The sequence below is a fragment of the Equus asinus genome, chromosome 2 (assembly GCF_041296235.1).
Source record: "Equus asinus isolate D_3611 breed Donkey chromosome 2, EquAss-T2T_v2, whole genome shotgun sequence".
In the NCBI taxonomy this organism is placed as follows: Eukaryota; Metazoa; Chordata; class Mammalia; order Perissodactyla; family Equidae; genus Equus; species Equus asinus.
Window position 1 is genome coordinate 2,682,654 of NC_091791.1, and position 22,189 is coordinate 2,704,842.

Genomic DNA, 22,189 nt, shown 5'->3' on the forward strand with positions numbered 1-22,189 from the left:
TTAGCATTTTTAACAGCACTAAGAGACATGGCAAAGATTGCTCTTGCAAAGCTCAAAGCTCATAGTAGTCTTTTAAGATTGAGAGATGACAGGTTTAATATGTTTATTTCACTTAAGATAACAAGAACATTCTCCAGAGAGCTTGCGTCCACTGATGTTGGGAAAGGAAAAATGTTCTAGGTGCATATTTAACTGGATCTCTAAAAACTTAGCTGTATTCAGGGACAATAAGAATTGGGTTTTTGATTTCATTTCCTCCTTTGATCAAGTGGCATGCATGTTTAAAAGGGATATTTTGTGTGTCGAAAGAAGGCTTAAAAGAAAAAAATGCTCATAGGAAACCGCCTCCCAAGTTCCTTCCTCAGAGACAGGAGATGCTGCACAACTCGGGAATATCACAAGACCTACAAGTCCCAGGAGGAGCACTAAGGCGCAATTTATCACGGCAGTGATTTTATTTGCTTGGAAAAAGACAAATAACGCAGGGGATTCCTGCTCCTTTCTTTAGCTCACTTTCTTGTAGATAATTGGGTACTGTTCCTTCCTCTTTTTTCCCAAAGCATTGGTAGGACTGAGAAGAGAGGAGCTCATGGGCAGTCAATGCATAGCTGCTCCCCATGTCTCTCCTTTGGATCAAATCAAGCCAAGTCTGAGAGAAATGGAGAGGTGCCCCAAGACTGCCCAGTGAGTCATCTGCCGGGTCGACGCTTGTGAGGACCGTCGGAAGAGGACAGTGGTAAAAGATAAACCGAGGCATTAAAACTTTGAAGAGTTTATCTGAGCAAAAATGAGTTAGAATTAGGCAGTGGCAACCTGGAAGTGGTTAGGGGCGCTCCACTGGTGGGAGTATGGAAAGACTTATGTAGAGAAGGTGGGAAGCAGAGAAAGGAAATGATTGTGTGGCCACAGCTTAAAGCCTTGTTGGCTGTGTGAGATGGGTTGTCCTCAGTGTTCTGATTAATTTCGGACCTTGAGGCTTTTACAGGCTTCGATTACACTTTGCTTACGTAGGTTGTCAAGGCATTGTCTAATGGCCTCCCTGTCTAATTAATCTAACAACAGGGACCTGCATTACTGGGTCATAGATCAGTGCACTACTAACATGGATCTCATTTTATACTCAGAAAGGTGGAAAATTGAGCCTCAAAACTTAACAAACACAACCAGAAATAGCTGATAGATTTAGATTTAATAAATCAAGCTATTTTGTCTTCCCTCAGCTTGCTATGGAGGCCCTGACTGCCCCACTTAGATATGTGATGATAAAATTATGTGTAGTTACAAGAGGAGTTTTAACCTTGCTTCCTCTTATCAAAGGAGGAAGAGATTTTCTTAAACAAGTATATTTTTAACCTGGATCTTACAGATTTGCAAATGACCTCAACTCTCAAATTCCTGTTGCAAGGTACAATTGACATTTAAGTGTATAACTTCTAATTTGTTAAGATCCACCCACCCAAATTGTGTTGTTTGCAGTAAAACAATTAGGTCAGGAGGTGTTTCTGAGGGATTAATTAGCGATTAGCATCAGAGTTGATGACCTCCAGCCGTGAGCAAGTGGCATTTTTTCCTGCCTGGTCATCCATCCATCAAGCCTCATCCAATAATTCGACTCTAATTATTACAAGCTCTAGGGGAGATGGCTCCTGGTGTGGAATTTTGTTTTTCACATTTCGTTCAACTATGAGTCATTATACATTTGAATATATTAATACCTGTTATTAGTCTAAAATGGAACAATTAAGCATTCCATCTGATACCCATTATTTTTCAAGAGGCAAATGAAATAAATGCATTTTATAAAATAGCAGCCACATTTAAATGCTGTTAGGTTTAGTGGTGCCTGTGCGTGTGTGTTTACTCGGGGTATCAGGCGTGGAAGTGGAGCTAATAGTGTTAGGCAGCTATGGGGCGCAGGATACCGAGCTGCCAAAAGTGCTAAGCCACTCATCGTTCAGCAGATAAGGACAAAGTCCCTTTTTCTCACTCTGTTAGTGTTGCTGAGAGATTCGCACGAAGGCCTGAATTATTTCCTAATTATCTTGCAGTGCGTCCAGATTTGTTATGGCTCTAGCAGCTATGCTGTTAGTTGAGAATAAACGCCTATTGAACTAAAGTGAAATGAGAATACCACCTTTGCCCCACATCCGTTTCATGGCGATGCTCTCAGGACTAGTACCAGCTCTTCGGTTTGGAGGATACTCACTTTGTTCTCCCCCAGCTTCAGCATTCCTCAAACCTGTCGGAGCTTCAGTTCTTTCTCTTGAGTTCCCTGCAGCCCCAAAGCCCTCCCTTCCTAGTGATGGGTAGACATCTCCGGTAGTCTGGCTGATGCACCTGCTGCCTCGTTGCCGGGTCAGCTCAGCCTGCCCAGTCCACAGTGGAGTATCCCGTCCCTTCCACTGGGAGGGTCTCGTGCCGCCAGTGGGAAATATCAGAAGGTGATTAGATAAGTGCCCATGGGCTTGTCCTCTGGGAGGGGGACAGGAAAGGCAGGGGGAGAGATGAGGAACCTGACCTCTCTCTCCTGCCTTTTTGTCTCCCGCTGGTGCCTCCTAGTGGCTGAAGAGGACAGGAGCCTGAGGGGTGAGAACTGCAGAGGCAGCCTCCTCCTGGGCATGGGGGAGGATGGAGGGAGCCCTGGAGGGAAATGGGGAGAAGGTAGCTCCCCCGACTGGGTTGTTTAGAGCTCACACAGCCCCAGGAGATGGGTGCCTTCTGTATCAGCTTCCTGTGGCTGCTGTCACAAATTGTCACAAACTTAGTGGCTCAAACACCAACTTAGCACCTTAGAGTTCTGGTGCTCAGAAGCCCAACGCAAGTCCCTCTGGTGCTGGCAGAGCTGTGTTCTTCCAGCAGGCTCCAGGGAAGACTTACTTCCATGCCTCCTCCAGCCTCAGAGGCCACCCAATTCCCTCAGCTCCAGGCCCCTTTCTCCACCTTCAGCAGCAGCATAGCATCTCCGGATCTCTCTCTGGCTGCCTCTTTCTCTTTACAGAGTCCTTGTGATTACACTGGGCCCACCTGAACAACATAAGACCATCGCTCCATCTCAAAGTCAGCTGGTTAGGAAACTTAATCCCCCTTTGCCATGCAATTTAATATATTCACAGGTTCCAGGGATCAGGGCGTGGACATCTTTGCGGGCCATTATTCTGCAACCCACCATCATTTTGCCCATTTTACAGAAGAGGGAATTAAAGAAAGGAGATTAATTAACATGCCCAAGGTCACACTTCTATCAAGTTGGGGGACAGGGATTTGCACCCTGGCGGCTCTGCCTCCAGATCCGAGGGGTGGGGGTGGAGTGACAGCCTCACCAGGCATCTTATGAGCTTATGATAAAAACGAGGTTTTGGAAAGCATTTTGCTCCCCACGACTGACGCAGGAACTGTCGGGTGCAGGCAGCCGTGCACTCAACACTGCTTTGTGCCCACCCTGTAATAGAGACCGTGCGACTTCAGCAGGCTTCAGTTGCTCTGTAAACATTTTAGTCATTTATATTCAAGACAAATGTGCATTGATAATGACATTCATTTCACCAAGTAGGACATAAAGCCATCCCAGTGAGTAAACACAGCTGTGACTTGTGAAAGGGTGGGTTTCCCAAGCATTGTTTGCCCAGGGACAGTGTACACAGATCTCCAGATCACAGTGGGACAGGTGGCAGCCAGCACTCAGCAAGACCCAGGACCACTGAACATGCTGAGTTCTTGTGCAAAGTGGCAACGCTGTGCGTCCTTGTTCATCCGAGAGGACTCAGGTTGATGGGAGAGGCCCTCCTTTTGCAGGACTCACCCACCCCGACTCTTTGGGAGGAACCCTGACCTTCACAGGGGACCCGTGTTCCACACCCTGGCACCGCCTGGCGGCCCTATGCCTCCTCTTTGCACAATGAACGAACCACGCACCTGGCTTTGTTAGCTCCACTTAAGCGCCCACACTGGTCCGTCTCCATAACGTGACCCCCAGATAAGGCAGGTGAGTGGAGACACGTCAGCTCTCCAGAATCCCTTGTCGACTTTTCCAGGAAGCAGAGCGTGGGGTGCCTCTTGAACTGATAGAATTGGCCAGGCAGCCCACGCTGGGAAGGAGCAAGCTGGGTGTGCGGGTAGCGAGGGGTCTTTATGATGCTCTGTAACACTCATCTTTCGGTGTGCTGTGGTCGGCCGTGGCACAGGCAGCCAGGACGGGCAGGGCAGAGGCTTTCTAGAAGCACCCCTGAATTAGTGCTGATAAAGACACTGTGTCATGTCTCTGTGCCTTCAGGGCCCAGGATTGCTAAAAGGAGAGGCTGGAACAGCATTTTTCAAAGCAGTTTTCCCCAGAACCTAATGCTTCAAGCTGCCACTGCTGTCCTGGCCCAGGAATGAATGAGGAAGGAATGAATGAGGGGGAGGGGGAGGGAGGAGGATGTCAACTCCATTCTAAACCAACCGTTTATTTACTGGGGGCCTGGTGACTAAGCCCAGGGCTTGTCACGGGCTCCAACAGTGAGCAGGAGGTGGGCGGGTGGTGACATGTTGTGTGGTGGATGTGGGTGGGGGGAGAAGTGAAGGCAGGGGGTGGGTGGAGCAAAGTGAGCCCCCAGACCAGCAGCCAGGGGGCCTCCTGAGGCAGGGCCACTCACACTGGACGACAGAAGATGGGGAGGGGTAGGTACACTTGGAGGACCCGTCCTCTGTGTCTGAGCTCAGGGGCAAGCTCTCATTGGGCATTAGGACATGGAAAACGTGAGTTCCTGCAGTGGTAGGCACCCCGTTAGCCCAGCATTTCCAAGGGACCCTGAAGACTTCCCCCATGATGATGATTGACCAGACACAGAACTTCCCTGCTAAGTGCCCCCTGGAACCACACACTCCGGTCGGTCCATTTGGGCAACTTCTACCTCTCCTAATCAGGGGGCTGGCAACACTCTGCCTGGCTGAGTTCAGGCTCTTTCTCTGCCTTACTTTGTATTTCTGCATTTCTTTCATAAGTTGATTTCAACCTAGGGATGCAGAGGAGACCAATTTTGGTAGAGGAGACATCCTTGGACCTGCTGGGGGGTGGGGAGGGAGCCATGAGCATTTCCATGAATGGACCCCTCTGATCCCCACCTCGCCTCGCCCTTCCCCATTCATACCCTCTTCACACTGGCTGACACCACCACCAACCCTGGGCCCATGGGAGGAGGGAGGAGGGAGGAGGTCAGTGGCAGGAGCTCAGCCATGTGACTCTTGGTGCCCCACAACAGTGAGCCCTGGGCCGTAACATGAGTGTTTCCCTGAGCTCGGGGAGCTGCTCCAGCAAACCACCAAACCTGAGGAGGGGTCATGGGAATCCTGATTTGCAGCTGGTCAGTCAGAAGTAGGTGTGGCCTGGGACTTGTGACGGGTCATCTGAAGTGGGGGGGTCTTGTGGGACAAGCCCTTAAGTCTGTGGAATCTGGTGCTATCTCCAGGTAGGGTCTGAATTGAATTGAGTTGTTGCACACCCAGTTGGTGTCCAGAGAACTGGAGAAGTGGTTGTTGGTGTTGGAAGACACACCAGAATATGGAGGAGCATTGCTGCTTGGTACTTATCTCGTCCTGACACCCATGACTGTGCCACGGGGTCCGCCACCCCAGCTCTGCCATCTATTGACATGGTCTGGTCCAGCCACTGCAAGAGGCTCTTGGCGCTTCTTGCCCAAGCGGGAGTACCTCTGATCTCACCCCTCCTTTTCCTCAGGGAGGCCACAGTCCCGGGGTGCATTTACTCTCTGCACCCCTGAGGCAGCCTCAGTGTCCTTGAGGGTGTTTCATGTTTCTTGTCCCCATTTTCTCACACACAAACACCAATCTTAGAACAACAGGAGAAACAACTTTCAAACGAGTGACTTCTCTGTTGCATCTCATGGGTTCTAGAAAATGCAGAGAGAGCTGTCTGCACCGGGTGTCATGGAGAGGCGGGCTCGAAGGGGAGGCTGCCCTGTGGAAGCTTAGCTCTGAGCACGAGGAGCCAAGGGCCCTCTGAGGGCTGTCCGCCCGTGCAGCAATTCCGTAGGTGGGACCCGGATGGGCCAGCCAGCCTTTGACCCTGGGGCCTTTTCACCAGACACCTGCACAGAGCATGGAGTTCTCTGTACCAGGTTCCCAGGTGGCAGTCCCAGGAGGTGAGGACGGTCTCAGCTCACCGCTGCCTCAGCGGACGCCATGCTAGAGATTAATGACTCACAGAAGCCCAGTGGAAGCACCACATCACTGCATCCATTAGTTTCTCAAATCGCTGTGTTTGTAGACACCCAAGTAAAAAGACAGGGCTTTGACCAGCGGGGGCCACCGCATTCATGAAAGCCCCCTCTTGGACAGCCCTCAGTTGTGAGCTCTAGTGTCACCAGGTGGGAGGAACTCTGCTGTCTTGTTCCACTGAGTGACTGTACATTTCATCAAGTACATAAGTTATTTAACCTGCTGTCAGTCTTTTCAACCAGATGCTTGCAGATGCCCCCAGAACTTCCATAGATCTCAGCTCGTGTGGTTTGCTCACATCCCAAGAAAGCTCATCTGTGTTAATGGGCATCTCGCTCCCTGGAAAGCAGGGAGCAGGGACGTAAAAGTGGGACTGATGGGTCTGAGTGCTGAGTGGGGGAGATCTGACCGTGATGAGCATGGTCTCCTTGGAGGCCAGCATCTGCCATTAGGAGTGACCCGCAGATGCCCGTCCAATGCTCAGGTGGGAGCGCTGTTGTTCCGGGGTGCCTGGAGTAATTACAGCCCTCCAGCTTTCCAAGTCGAATTCACCTCGGGCGGGACTCAGGTATACACCACACACCAAGGATCTCCTCTGATGCAAACTTGCTTCCCCACCAAACCAACGCCTACAATTCTTCAGTAAGCTTTAACCAGAGGTTGTGCCTTCTCTTTCCAAGGGGACTGGAGACACTAGGTGTAACTGCTTCCACCCACAGAAAGGAAGGCATTTGGCTCACAGGATCAGGAGGTCTTTCACTAGCTACTCCAACCTCACTGCCCAACTCAGGGCCTTTTTTTTTGAATAACATGCCCTTGCTGGTAAACGCATAAAAACAATAAATTTTGGAAATATGTAGATGTTTGTGTGTCGATATGTTTTAATGAAATGTCTAAGGAATTGACATGCACTTTCTGTTCTTCACCTTGCTTATGATAAATTCATCTTGGATATCTTTCCAACTTTGCATGTTCTGAGCATCTCTCTCTCCCCTCTCTCTCCTCTCTGTCTCTGTCTTTCTGTCTCTCTGCCTCTCTTTCCATCTTTCTCTGTCTATCTGTTTCTCCTCTCTTGGCTGGATACGCCATGACTCCATTAGATTCTTCCAGTTGATGGACGTCTAGGTCATTTAGTCGTTCATGCTAATGCACTTAATGCTGATAAGAACACATACGTTGTATACACATATTTATCTTAGGAGCATTTTTATAAGTATTTCTGTTGTATAAATTCATATTATTGGAATTGCCAGGTCAGAAGGTACATGTATTTTAAATTTTGACAGATATTGCCAAATTTTCCTCCAAAAAGATTGACTGGCTCACATGCCCACTAATAGATTCTGCGTACTCTCATAAGCACTGTAGATCATCAAAATTTAGCTTTTAAAACCAGTCTTTGTATCAGTTGGCATTTCTTTCGTCGTGAGTGAAATTGAAGCTTTTCACAGGTTTATGAGCCTTTGTTTTGTTTTGTGTTCTTGTGACGTGCTTAAGGGTCTGTCTTTCTTTGTGAATTATATGGACTCTTACAAATTAAGGAAGTCTGCATTCCGGTTATAGCATGATCCCAAGATTTTTCTTGGTATTTTGATTTTTTTTTCCATAAAACAAATTGAACTTGAATTTTTTCTTTTGTTAAATTATACACAACATGAAGTTTGCCATTTTAACCATTTTTAAGTGTACAATTCAGTGGCATTAAGACATTCACAACGTTGTGTAACCATCAGCAATATTTCCAAGACTTTTCATCACCAAAAACAGAATCTCTGTCCGCATTATCAATAACTTCCCATGGCTCTCCTCCCTCAGCCCCTGGGAACCTCTCTTCTACGTCCCTCTCTGGAGATGTGCCTGTTCCATGTGCCTCCTGTAAGTGGAATCGTGCAGTGTCTGTCCATTTGTACTGGCTTATTTCACTCAGCAGAATGTCTTCAAGGTTGATTCACATGGTAGCCTGTGTCAGAATTTCAATCCTCTTTTTGTTCAGGTGTAGAGCGTTATATTTCAGCTTCTGTATAGACCACATTGTGTTCACCGCCGTCAGTCTAGTTTTTATCCATCACTGTACACATGTGCCCCTTTACCCCCTCACTTTCCCCCTACTCCCTTCCCCTCTGGTAACCACCAATCTGTTCTCCGTATCTGTGTGTTTGTTTCTCTTCCACATATGAGTGAAATCATATGGTATTTGTGCTTCTCTGTCTGACTTATTTTGCTTAGAATAATACCCTTGAGGTCCATCCACCTTAACACAAATGACACGATTTCATCTTTATTTTTTATGGCTGAGTGGTATTCCATTGTGTATATATACCACATCTTCTTTATCCAATCATCTGTTGATGGGCACTGGGTTGCTTCCAAGTCTTGGCTATTGTGAATAGTGCTGCGATGAACATAGGGGTGCACAGATCTTTTAGAATTAGTGTTTTCAGGTTCTTTGGATAAATACGGAGTAGTGGAATAGCTGCATTGCATAGTAGTTCTGTTCTTAACTTTTTGAGGAATCTCCATTCTGTTTTTCATAGTGGCTGCACCAGTTTGCACTCCCACAAGCAGTGGATGGGAGTTCTGTTTTCTCCACATCCTCTCCAACACTTGTTATTTCTTGTCTTGTTAATTATTGCTATTCTGACATGTGTGAGGTGATATCTCATTGTAGTTTTGATTTGCATTTTCCTAATAATTAGTGATATTGAACATCTTTTCATGTGCCTATTGGCCATCTGAATGTCTTCTTTTCATTCATGAAAAATGTTTGTTCATAGCCTCTGCCCATTTTTTAACTAGGTTGTTCATTTTTTTTGTTCAGTTGTATGAGTGTACAGCTGCATAACATTCCACTGTATGTATATACATACCACATTTTGTTTATCCATTCCTCTGTTAATAGAGACTTGGGTTGTTTCCATTTTTTGGCTATTGTGACTAATGCTAACATGGACATTGGCCTACAAATATCCATTTGAGTCCCTGTTTTCAGTTCTTTTGGGGCATGTACCTAGGAGTAGAATTTCTGGTTCATGTAGTAATTTTGTATTTACTTTTTGCAGAATGGCCAAACCTTTTCCCACAGCAGCTACACCACTTTACATTCCCACCAGCAAAGCCCAAGGGGTCCGTGTCCTTCCCCACATCCTTGCCAGCGCTTGTTGTTTTCTGTTTTCATTATTACTGTTATTACTATTGTTTCTAATATTATGGGCATCATACCGGATGTGAAGTGGTGCCTCACTGCACTTTTGATTTGCATTTTCCTGATGACTGATGGTGTTGAGAGTCTCTCCATGTGCTTCTTGGCCATTTGTATGTCTTCTTCAGAGAAATGTCTGTTTGAGTACTTTTCCCCCCTTTTTTTTTTTTTTGGTGAGGAAGATTGTCACTGAGCTAATGTCTGTGCCAGTCTTCCTCTATTTTGTATGTGGGATGCCACCACAGCGTGCTTAATGACTGGTGGGAAGATCTGTACCTGGGATCTGGATCTGTGAACACTGGGCGACTGCAGTGGAGCGCGTGAACTTAGCCACTATGCCAGTGGGCTGGCCTACGTCTGCCCATTGTTTAATTAGGTTGTTTGAGTTGTTGCTGTCATTGAGTTGTAGGAGTTTTATATCTATTTTGGATGCTAATCCCTTATCAGGTATGTAATTTGCAAATATTTTTTCCCATTCTATGTGTTGCCTTTTTACCTTATTGATAGTGTCCTTTCATGCACAAAAGTTAGTGTTTACAAAGTCCAATTTATCTGCTTCTCTCTTTTGTTACCTGTGTTTTTTGTGTCATAGTTAAGAAACCGTTGCCAAATCCAGTGTTGTGAAGATTTCCTCCTGTATTTTCATCTAGGAGTTTTGTGGTTTTAGCTCTTTCATGCATTTTGAGCTGACTTTGGTGTGTGGGCGTCCTCAGGGACGGCTGCTGTCGGGTTCTGTTCATCCTGTGAATGGGCCTTCCATTCCCATTGCTTTACGTGCTCTGGAACTTTCTGTTGAGAGCTGGATTTTCTGAGTATTATAATATGGCAGCTCCGGAAAACAGATTCTCTTCCTCCTCAGGGATCTCTGATTCCTGCTTGTCGAGGGCTGGAGCTGTCCTTTGTGCCTTTTCCAAGCTGTTTGTAAAAGAATGCTGTATATTCCTTGTCAGTTTCAGTCCCAAAACTGCAGTTTCTGTTCCCTGGTCTCAGTGGTCAGTTAAGGACAGTGGCCTCCTCTTTTGCCAGCACTTCCCAGTTGCTAGAAGTGTCTAATTAGGTTCCAGAATTCTGAAAAGCTGGTTCCAGTCAGCCCTCCTGCTCACAGGCTGTTTGGGAGGATGGACAGACCCCAAGAGCTCCTGCTTGACCACTTGGCATGATGCCCCTGGTCTTGTGTTTGTAAAGGCAGCCAAATTTATAAATATTTTCCTTTGTGGCTTCTGGACTTGGTATCTTGATTAGGAAGTATTTACCTATGATGAGATTATTCAAAACAAACACAAAAACTCTAAAACCTAGCCAACATCATTATAATTGTATGGCTTCATTTATTTACTTAATTTTTGCTGAGGAAGATTCACCTTGAGCTAACATCTGCTGCCAGTCCTCCTCTTTTTGTATGAGAGCCGGCACCATGGCATGGCTCCCAAAAGACGAGTGGTGTAGGTCTGTGCCCAGGAACCAAAACTGGGACACTGAAGCAGAGTGCACCAAACTTAATCACTAGGCCACCGGGGCTGGCCCTGACCTCATTTATTTTTAATTTTTAAAAAATTTTCGCATCTAACCTTTGATGTCCCTGGAGTGTGTTGTGGTGTGGGCATGAGGAAGGATCTGCCTCTTCCAGGCCTGTTTCCTGTCTTGGTTGTGTCTCTGTCACTTCCCATCACGCCCCATCTTATCTGCCCGAAAAGCAAGGAGATGTCAAACACAAGCCCGCTCCTTCAAAACCTGGCTAGAGCATCGCCTCCTCTGGACACTCCAGCAGGAGGTGCATCCTGGGAGAGATTCCAGACACGGTGAGACACAGACAGGCAGACTAGCGGATGGTCTGCAGGAGCTGACACAGAGGCCATGTGAGGACCCAGTGTGCCGGGCGAGTGGGACCAGGAGGGGCATCGTGAGAGACAGTCTTGGGTCCTCCCATGGAGGCTGAGACAGGGAGGGTGGGCCCAAGGGTGGTCTTTTCTCTAGACCTCTGATTCCTGGGATGCGGGGGTGGCAGGGGAGATTCTGTCCCTTAGAGGACATTTGGCAATTTCTGGAGACATCTGTGGTTGTCACAGCTGGGAGGGGATGCTGCTGTTGGTATCTCTAGACCAGGGATGCTGCTAAGGTCCTACAGTGCACAGGGCAGCCCCTTGGCCCCCTAACAAGGGGTGATTCAGCCCCAGGGTGGTGCCAAGGTTTAGGAGCTCTGCTTGAGTGCCCCAAGAAGACCACCTGGGCTCGGGCTGCTCAGCTTTCCATGCTGATGTCTTGCATTCACTCCTCTCCCCAACCCTGCCCTGCAGGAAACCCCGATTCCAGCTCCATCTCCAATTTTGAAAGAGTGTCAATGTCTATAATGTCTCTTTTTTCTTTGAACCTCCTTGTAGAGCCTGCTTGTGGTGGGAACTGCTCACCTAGGTGGAGGATGGGTGGGGACTGCTGGCCTTGGTGGAGGATGCGTTGGGACTGCTGGCCTTGGTGGAGGATGTGTAGGGACTGCTGGCCTTGGTGGATAATGTGTGGGGACTGCTGGGCTTGGTGGAGGATGCGTGGGGACTGCCAATCTTGGTGGGGGATGTGTGGGGACCGACTGGCCTGCAGCCAGTTCTTGCTCAGGAGGCACGCACTGGCCCTGTGATGGTGTGGTGTGGAGTGCAGAACTTGGTGTGGACGGGCTGTTGGTGGGAGGAGGCCACTAGAACGAAGGTTCAAGGTAGGCTAAGGTGAGCTGGGAGCTTCCAGAACCTGACCCTCTCATCCTGCTTTCAGCCCCACCCTGTACCTTGAAAGCAAACCTATGCGCAGGTGGGAATTGGGGCTGGTAGCAGAGGTATTATTGGGATTCCAAACACTGCAGATGGAGAACTGTCAAGTTTTATAAAAACAGAAGGTGTGGAGGGTTTGGCAGTTGTTGAAATTGATGTCTTTTTCCATAATCTCACATTCATTAGGAAGGCGTTCTCATTACAAGCCCTCCTCAGGAAGGACGCGATTCAAAGCAGTCGAGGGAGGCAGAGGCAGCAGGTGGGGATGCAGGACGCTCTGCTGAGCCCAGGCCCCTGCCCCTGCGCCCATGCTGGGCGTGATGGTGAGAAGGCGGTCTCCCGGGGACGCGACACAGAATGAGAAGCAGGGCGACGAGGCAGTTGTGATGCTGGGGAGCGTGCAGAAATCACTCAGCCTGTCAGGACTGAAATAATAATGCTCCAGAACCATCTTTATGCTCATTTTTCCTCCTTCTCTTTTGGAGACAAATATGAAACACCGAAGCACCTTTTCACTTTTTCATTTCGAAAGCTCATCAAACATTTACAGGACCGACCTCTTCAGGATGGAAATAGGGGACCTGTCTTCAAAACCCATTTGGCTTTTTGAAGTAGACACGTAGTCAGCAGTGAAGTGTGAGGTGCCCACAGGAGACGTGTGATTATTCATAGCAGTGGACAGAGGAGGAGCTGGGTCTCACTGTCCGCCAGCAAGAACGTGAAGGCAGACATGGAATAGGAGGGCTTTTCCAGGGCCTGCGTCCTGAGGCACAAGGGGAGGGGGCAGGTGGGTGCCCACCTTCAGTTCTCTATCCTCCAGATCCTCTGCAGGTCTAGCAGCCTCCCATGGGCAGTGGCTAGAGATGACCTCCCTGCATAAAAAACATCAGATTTCTCTTCTCTGAAGTGTAAAGGGAGTGTACCGAGAGAAAGCCAGTAAGTAGGATTTGATAGCATTCTTTAAGGGAACTCTGTTTTCTTAATTTGGGGATGAGGCTGCTGGGAAGTGAATACTTCCTGCTGATTTACCAGAGTGATGGGTGCGGACACTACAGCCACATTAACTTGATTCTCTTTCAGCGGAGCCCAGCGATGGATTGAGCTCTGAAGACAGCAGAGAAGACCCCAATGTGAAAACCAAGAGGAACCGGTAGGTGTCAATGTCCTTTCCTCTTGTGTCTTTCCTTAGAGGATAATTAGTTGGTTTAGAAAGAAAAGGGATCATTTTGACTCTATTGACTGAGCAAAAAACTGATTGAACCACGAGCAGATGGCGGGCGTGCTGGGGACTGCTCTGGGGGCCCTGTGTCTCGGTGCATTGGTGTCTCACTGGCTCTGGGCAGCTCTGACGCTGGGCAGCGCCCGCCCTGTCCCTGCTCTCCCTGGTGACCATGCGCTCAGCCCTGGCCTTGCAAACAGAGCCCTGAAGGAGTGGACAGAGCAGCCGTCAAGGTGCCCGGGGGGCGCCATGTGCAGCATGAGGGGACAGACTTGGGGGTTCCAGCTCTGTCTCTTGTTTGCAAAGTAGTTCCACGGTGAACTCAGGTTTCTCATCTGCAAAATGAGGTTGCCGAAGCTTCTGGTGGCAGCTTGAGGAGACGCCCGAATGAAGTGATGCTGGGTGACTGCCTGTGGCATCGGGGAGTGGAAGCTCTCCGTCAGAGTTTGATGGTGGTGGGTGCGAGACCCGTCTTGCCTGGCAAGCCAGGGGATGACTGCCACCCCTTTAACCCCTCCCATAGGCCCCAGTCTGTGGCTGCTTTCATACCAAATTCCACGTAAAGGGCTGAAGTTTGGGGTCCGTGTGTCCAAGTTCCCCAGCAGGCGAGAGACAGAAAGCAAGGTGTAGTTTCTGGGCACCCACCTCTGGTGGGGTTTGTCTAAAAGACCATATGAAGGGAGTGTCACAGGCCGCTTCCTGAGCTCTCATGGAGCCTGGCGTCCTGTCGGGACTGGCCCTCATCCCAGCCCAGCGGGCATTCCGTCCCGTACAGGCGCCCGCTCATCAGCCCCTCTCATGGGATAGCCCAGGCCTGCGGCAGGAATCTGAATGCAGTTGTCAAGAATGTTAGTGCTGTGTGTGTGTGCTCTGTGCAACAACGTGCCTTAGAAGAAGTATCACTTTTGCAATAACAAATGTTTGCAGTAATGAAGGGAAATGAATGCCATCTTGGCTCAGAACCTGTGTCCATTCTCACCTCTTCACTCTTTACTCTGTGATTTCCAGGTGAAAGGCAGTGAGAGAGAGAGAGGGAGGGAGAGAGGGGAGGGAGAAGGCGCAGGGCCGGTGGGGGCCTGACAGGGGGAGACAGGAGTGGACTCTCTTCTCAGAGGTACCCCCGTGGAGCCACGAACCTATAGAATTAGACCTGAGTTTGTTCATTAAGTCCTTTTATTTCAACACCTTTGGGACTTTTTCCACTGTGTACCCCTTTAAAAACTGATGACCAAGGCCCAGGCATGTTATCATTTTAAGTAACAAGCAGATACACAGAACTTTCCAGAAACAATGCAAGGAAGGGTAAGCAGTGTTCCCCAAGACAGAGATGCCTTCCCAGCGGGAGGCAGGGGTCTCCTTTCCGGAGTGAAGGAGACCCTGGGCTGCAATTTGACAGGGCCAGGGGCTCCCTGTGGCCCTGGAGGGAGGGAACCCCCCACCCAATCTCACAGGCCTCTATGTTTGTGTTCCCTCAAATCTTCTTAGAAAGTCATTTTTGGGTGTCAAAGGACACTTGTGTGGGCTGCAGAGGACGGACACGGCGTGCCTTCGATGGGCCCAGGGTTCCAGGACAGAGTCCAGAGCTGCCTCTTTATGCTTGTGTTCAGGCTGTGAGCATCAGCTAAGCCAGTCTCAGTCGGTCTCTGGATATATATGTAAATATAATTTTAAAAACAAGATGAGCTTCCCGAGGCACAAGAGAAATGGAAATATAGCCACGATTGGATGAATTTTGAACTCGTGTAGGAGAGAAAGTTTGGTCGGACCCAGAGTGGCTAGGATGTCTGCCTGCATCGCCCAATTTCATCCCTGTTTCCGGGGAACTGGCCTCAAACTCTGAAGAGTCTGCATGAAAACGTTCCCTTTGGTTTCATTCACTGAATGACTCCCTGGCTGAACACTCACTCTGGAGCAGACACCGAGGTTGGGCGTGAAGCTGCCCCGGGTTTGGCGATGGTGCGTTTCCCCTGCCGTTTCCGCCCTGCAGATTCTGTGTGTGAGGAGAACACTTGGGCTCCTGGGCTCCCTTCCACGCTTCAGGCGCTGCTGTCATGGGTGGTTCTGTTCTGCCACTGATCTGGGAGGAAAACGCTTCAACAATGGTTATGTAACTGGATCTAGATCTAGGATCTAGAATGTTCCATGAGTCCCAGTCATTTGTTTACAAGGTACTTTACACAAACTGTGCCTCATCTGCTTGGAAGCTTCACGTTTTTGTGCGTTTTTTTCAAAGCTCCCTCCAAGCATGAATCTGCATGTCTCTTGCTCAGAGCTAATCCCCCAGGCTGGCTGGACAGCCAGCACCGGCCTGACATTATTTGTCCATTTGGGGAAGGTTATTGTCAAAAACTCCAAGTATTCCTCAAGCTCCTAACTAACTGCTTATTTTGCGTATTTTTATTTAGTGGACTCTGGCATAAATAGAAAGACAACAGGCTTCCAGAGAACCTGCAGAAATCAGTTCATTTTGACCTACCCTTTTTATATAAATAACATAATTTTTCCTCCTCAAAAAGCACTTAAAATCCTCTTGCCATGTATGACTCAGCAGCAGTCGTTTAATGACATCTGAGAAACAAGGAAACGAGCTGTGGTGATTAGTGTGGACATCACTCTCTACTCCTTGCATCTCTTGGGTAGCCGGGCACAATTCACACACGTTTTGAACATTCTTACGCAGATGGAATTAAATCAATCGTGCAAATAATTCAGGTCCAAATGATACTTTTCCTAAAATTCCCTGGGAAGAGAAATATGTCACAATGACAAGCTCTCAAATTACTAAAATATTTTAAAAGACCTGGTGAGTACCGTTTCAGATAGCTGGTTATTTACCATTTAATGGAATGCGTTCGTGATGCACGGTCACACATCTTCCCTGGGACCGGAAAATTGATTGTTTGCTTTTTCCCTTTTCGTGCAGCGCCTGGGGCTTCTGCCAGTTTCTCATGTGTACATCTTTTTATAGTTCAAATGTGCTGTCTATTTTAAGAAGTTAGGATTTATTTCAAATAATTGAATTGAATTACTTTAAGGAGTCAACAGGAGTGTGTCATTTGGTTTAAAAATCAGAATGAAATTATCCACGAAACACGTTGGAGAAGAACTCGCCAGCAATCTGTATGGCTTGTAGCCCCTTCACGAAGTGCCAGCTTTTGCCAGTTGGGGGGCAGGGGGGTTTCTGCTAAATTTATGGCTTTCCATAGCATGAAAGAGGGAAATGGCTTTTTTGTGTTGTCAGTTATAATTGACCCCACAGCCTTGGAAACATTCCGTGACATTTGGTGTAGATTTTTTTGTATTGTGGGTGACCAAATAAATCCCGTGGCATGGAATATTGTTTATTGTGGCCATTTGTAAACTTTGGAGATGCCAAGTTATGACTTTGACTCTAAGTGGTAAAGCTGATCTTGTCCCACCAACTCTTAACATCAAGTAGGGTGCTTCCTCAGGGTCATATACAGCTTTGGCTGGAGATCAAAGAGTGTAGAACCAGCAAGAAGTGACCTTGGGGTCATTCTTCTGCTTTCCCCAAATATGTCCTCCACTATTCTCCTCTTGGCAAACCAAGGTGGCCAAGGCACGGCCAAAGCATGTCTTCTGGACAGGGCTGCGTCTTTAAGGACTTCTGGGGTAGCCTGAGGCAGGAGCCCAATCCTGCATGCCGGTACAGGACCCTGAGGTGTCCTCACAGAGCAGCGAGGCTATGATCTGTCTACCTGCCTTTCTGCACCCAACCTGGGGGCAACCGAGGGCAGTGAGCGTGCTTCTACAACCAAAGAAGAACACCACCAGCCAAAAAACAACAAAAGCCCAACTTAATGTGTGGAGATTTCACAGCCAGTACCCCTGAGACTGACCTCAAGTCAAGCCCACACCTAGATAGAGTCAACTGTGGGAGAAGAAAATACTCTTTTTACACCAAAAAGCTGCTGATCCCTGGTGCAAAGACGTAAAACAGGCGGTGAGTGTGTGCAGAAAGGGGGGCCAGCATGCCGTGCCTCTGTCTGCACACGCAAAGTATGAGATGAGCCCCTCTCCTTTCTGTATACATCACTTCTGGAATCCTGGAAAAATTAGCTATTGAGAAAGCAAGAGCATTGCTGCTTTGAAATGCTGTAAGATAACGCTAGATAATATGCAGACTCTAAATTAAGATTGCTGTGGGATTATATCTTTACTTTGTCCCTAGGTAACAAGCAAATAATCTACATTCCAACGTCAGCACTGGCGTCTCGTTTTCTTCTCCAGGGGACAAGCTAGGACAGCGTATGTCTCTTTGTGTTCTTTGACACGCATGGAAAACACATTGTTAACACCCACGTACCTTTTAAGTTACTCCTTGTCCATAATTCTTGATTTTAGTTGATCAGCTGCTTCCATATAGAAACCTGTGGCTCTGCAAAAGCCTTGAGTCTGTACCCAGGATGCCTCCCTGATGCCTGCCTATGGGAGGACTGAGGGTCTGGGCAGTGCTTTGTCAGAGGGTTTCAATTTATCTTCTTAGATTGAAACATTGATCTCCTCTGGCATTTATTTTCTCTTCAGAAAGGATTATGAAACTTAAGTCTTTCTGAGAGGGGAGACCAGACATCAACATTAATAACGAGACTCATGCATCCCATCACAGGCTTGAATACTAGACGTGGACACAGCAGGTGTTAATTCCTCGAGTCTGGTCGAACAGGCAGAGTTGCCTTTCCAGTTTCCACGAAGCTGTCCACTCACATGGAGATAAACCTGAAATCTGACCACCAGGAGGCCCATCTAGAATTGGTTCTAGAGCCCTTGACCTCAGAGTTTTTGTCACTGGCTCTTTTTCAGACCCGTCAGCCTGCCTGTCACTCCCTGTGACTCCACTGTTCGGTAAGCACTTGACATTCAGCTATCATCACGTATTTTCACACAGCAAGTGCAAAGGAGGGCTAGCCAGGTGTTCCTGGGGATCCTGCTTGCTGACAGCAGGCACGTGAACTCTGAGATGAGACCAGGCAGTCTGGGATAGATCTGTCCTCCTTTGCCTGAGAGACGGGGCCTGTTGCAGAATGTTCATCCATGATGGGTCCATTCATGCAGCCGAAAGCATGCCCAAGTGTCCAATGTTTGCTGGGGCACCTGGGGGCCTTCCCAGCCTCTGGATGACCATCTAAGTCCAACCTGGCACCGACCCATAGGAAGGTCCCTCTCCATGCCTGTGGAGCAGCAGCAAGCCTCCCAAATGGAAAGATCAGAGACCTTGTTTCACCTCCAACCCTGAGCTTCTGGCCCACTAGTTCATCAAATGCAAAGCGCCTACTGTATGCAGTGCATTGTGTGCAGGGTTCCCAGTGCGATCCAGGCTGTAGATGTCTGAGAGCTTCCCATGGCCCCCATTTGTCTGGTGGGGTGGAAACTATCTGGGACAATGTGAGGCCCACATCTCCTGCGAGTTGATTGTGCAGAAGAAGGCTCAACCTTTCCACGAAAGGTCATGGCCTGGGGAGGGCAGGCAAAGCAGATGGATGAACAGAGAAACCTCCACATTCCCAGATTAGAACGAGTTCCTGCCCCTCCTCCATCTAACAAGCCCTCTCTTTCAACAAACCCATTGTGTATTGCCACCCGTTGTGTGTGGGACCCCGGGGACACCCAGCCGATTGGATGTCATTTCATGTCTCTGGCAGCTCTAGCCCAGAAGGAAGGGGATGCTCACACTATGTCAGATGGTCACAGTAGGATGTGCTCGTCCCCAGCACTCTGAGATGCAGTACCCTTGGGTGAATTGTCTTCTCTCCTGGGCTTTGTGCACCCTGATGCCAGCTTGCTGTAGCAGAAATAGCTCCTTCTCCCGCCCTATTTCCCACTGTGTCACTACTCCCATTCTGGCCCTTGGTTCTTGAGCTTGCAATCTGGCCTTCCCACTCTGCTAAAGCTCCCCAGCTTATGATAAACCGTGACTGGGTGGCAGCCTCCTCCTGACTTGGCACAGGGACCTTCTGCTGCCCCCACACTGGTGCCAGCATGCTGATCGATTCTGGTCCCTTGGTGGGTGCCTGGCCTCTCCTCAGGGTCTCTGGGTGCATGACAGGAGCAGCAGCTACTGTTTGATGTGTTTCTGCCCTATATGGGAGGACCCAGGGGTCAGGTCTTAGGGAGTCCCATCCAACTAGAGCTGTTGCTTCCCCATCTGTGCTGCATCCCCCGAGAAAGCAGCTGGGCCACTTTTCACAAGGCCACCTGAATGTCAGGCCATCAGGTGGTGATGCGTCAGTTGAGTCTTAAATAATAAATGGGATTTTGACAGGCTTCTCAAGGGAGCAGAAGAGGAATCCAGAAAGAGGGAGCTGGAGGAGACGTGCAGGATCTTGGTCTCATACTCTCCTTCTCTTTCTCCGCCACTCTTACCCCCCGTAAGACAGGCCACAGGCGGGCGGAGAGCCTCCCTCTCTGAGATTTCCGTGCACTCCTCTCTGCTTGAGGGCTGCGCTGCTCCTGCCTGTGCTCAGACCCAGCTGTCCTGGAGATGGGCTTTGACTGGAGAAGACACTTTTAATCTCCAATTCTTTTTTGAAATTCTGACTTTAGAACTTTCTCTTTTAAATGGAATGCGAGGAATTTCCTGTGCTCAGAACTCTTTCCATCCCGCTGACCATCATGTGCTCAGGGTGGCTGTCCCTCTTGAGAGGTGTTGCCACTCTTGCTTCTCACCAAATGCAGCTTACTTTTCCATGGGGATGGGCAGCTCAACATCAGAAACCTGGAACTGGGGACTCAAGTTACAGTTAGGATTTCTGAAATCACTGTAGCTTTTTGAAGTGGAAATGTACTTTCTGAGTCACTGGAATTTTTTGCGCAGGTGTGCCTGAGGGCGGGTAAGATGGACAGTGTGCGGCCTGCATGCCCCACCTGTCTCCTTCCAGAAAGCAGGCCCATCCTCAGCAGTCTTCCCATTTCATCGTTAATCCTCGTTTCTTGTGTGATTGTGGTCTGCCAGGTTTGATGCGCGTCCCTGCGGGGATACAGAGAGACGTTGCCAAGTGGTAGAGTACATCTCACACCGACCTCACCACCCTCTTCTCGAGGCCAAGTGTCAAGAATTTTGGCTCATTTATTACGCTTTGGAGGTATAAATGTGTAACAATCTGAGGCAGTTTTTCCTCTTGTCTCCCATGAAAAAGAATGTACTTGCCCTACACTGAGGATAAGTGGTAGACAGACTCTGTTGTATCTGATGATTACTTCTGTGGTAAGGAATGCTCAGTGTGATGGAGGCAGGTGGAGATGGTTTGAGTGACAGAAGGGCAACCTTTGCTGCCCCAACAGTGTATTTGGTCCTGCAGCGGATGGACTAGGGTCAGAGCTTTGGCTTGAGGATGGAGAGAAGCCAACGTGAAATGATTGTGCGAGAGGAAAGTGCAGGTTAGGTAAATGCAAAAGGCCCAGTTGAGGTGATTTCTAGTAAAGCAAACAGGTGAAAATATGATGGGAGGGAAGACAGACAGCTTGAGGTGGCCCCATGTTTATCCAGCTATCCGACACTGTGCTGGAAAAGCCCTAACGCAATGAAAATGACCCACTATACCCAGTTAAGAAGGCATGGTCAATTTACCTATTTTTAACTTTTTAATTTGGAAACGTTCAATATAAAAAGTGAAACAGAATATTTAACCCCCACATGCACATTTCCCAGCTTCTACAATTATCTCACGTCCAACGTTGTCCATCTCCAGTTCATGCCTCTCTCACTCAGATTGTTTCTAAACAAACCCCAGATATCATAGAAGTTTCATTTGTAAATACTTCAGGACACATGACTAAAATATAAGGATTTAAAAAATATAGCCACGGTTAGACTAAAAAACCAAAAATAATTCCTTAATATTATCACATAGCATCCCAGACATTATTCAAATGTCCTTCATTCTTTTATTTTCTCTCATGATTTTACTTTTCAAATCAATATCCAAATTACATTTGCACATTGCACTCTGTTGGTCTCTCCCCCAAGTCTGTTTGAATCTGTAGGCTTTTCCTCTCCCACTCCAGTATTTTTTTCTTCATTTGTTTTTAAAGAAATCAGAATTTCTTCTCATCTGTAGAGTTTCCCCTAGTCTGGGTGTCACTGAATCCTGTGGGCTGCTTTGATGGGTTCTTCTGTCCCCTGTAGTTTCTGTAAATCTGTAGTCAGATCAGGGGGCTGTGTCTGATTCAGACTTGACTAGTGTTTTGGCAAGAATATGTCGTGGCAGGACTGAGCTCTGTCCATCAGGAGGAGTGGCATGGCTGGTCGTCCGTCTTTTTGTGATGTAAGCTAGCGATTTTCTTAGATCCACTACTTCTTTAAGGAGCTTTAAATGTTAATATTTTAACCCTAGATTTCATTTGCATTTATTAGCTTGACTACTCTTATAAAAAGAAACATCCTCATAAACTGTTTGTTTCCCTTCAAATAGAAAACACAGGGTAAATGTGTGATCCTTTCCCTTTAATATTGATTTTCAAAATATTGTGTTGGTTCTCTAGCATCCTCCAAGGTTGATGGATTCATGATGAATTCTGGGATTTGAGCATAGTTAATGTGCTTCGATCCATTGTAGTTATAAATTTGATCCTTTAAAAGACAGCTGAGTGTGTGTCTCTGTCTTGGTGATCCTTAGTTAATTGGTTATTTATCCCACATATGAGGTGGACCCTTTCCGAATGTAGGTGAACATCTTTTTTATATAAGGAGATTTTTTAAAATTATTTTTTGGTGTTTGTTCTAGCCCATTGCTTTGAGTTTCCTTATTGGCGACCCCACGTCTCCTGTTTGGTTCATCTTTG

General features: G+C 47.9%; 1 protein-coding gene across 1 annotated transcript in view; it reads left to right on the forward strand.

Moving 5' to 3' along the window:
• The window catches only part of TCERG1L (transcription elongation regulator 1 like), a 223,160-nt gene that overhangs the window by 166,656 nt on the left and 34,315 nt on the right, over positions 1-22,189 (forward strand). The window contains exon 8 of the mRNA XM_070504502.1: positions 13,249-13,318. Coding sequence (XP_070360603.1) covers positions 13,249-13,318 — 70 coding nt within the window. The remainder of the gene's footprint in view (positions 1-13,248; positions 13,319-22,189) is intronic.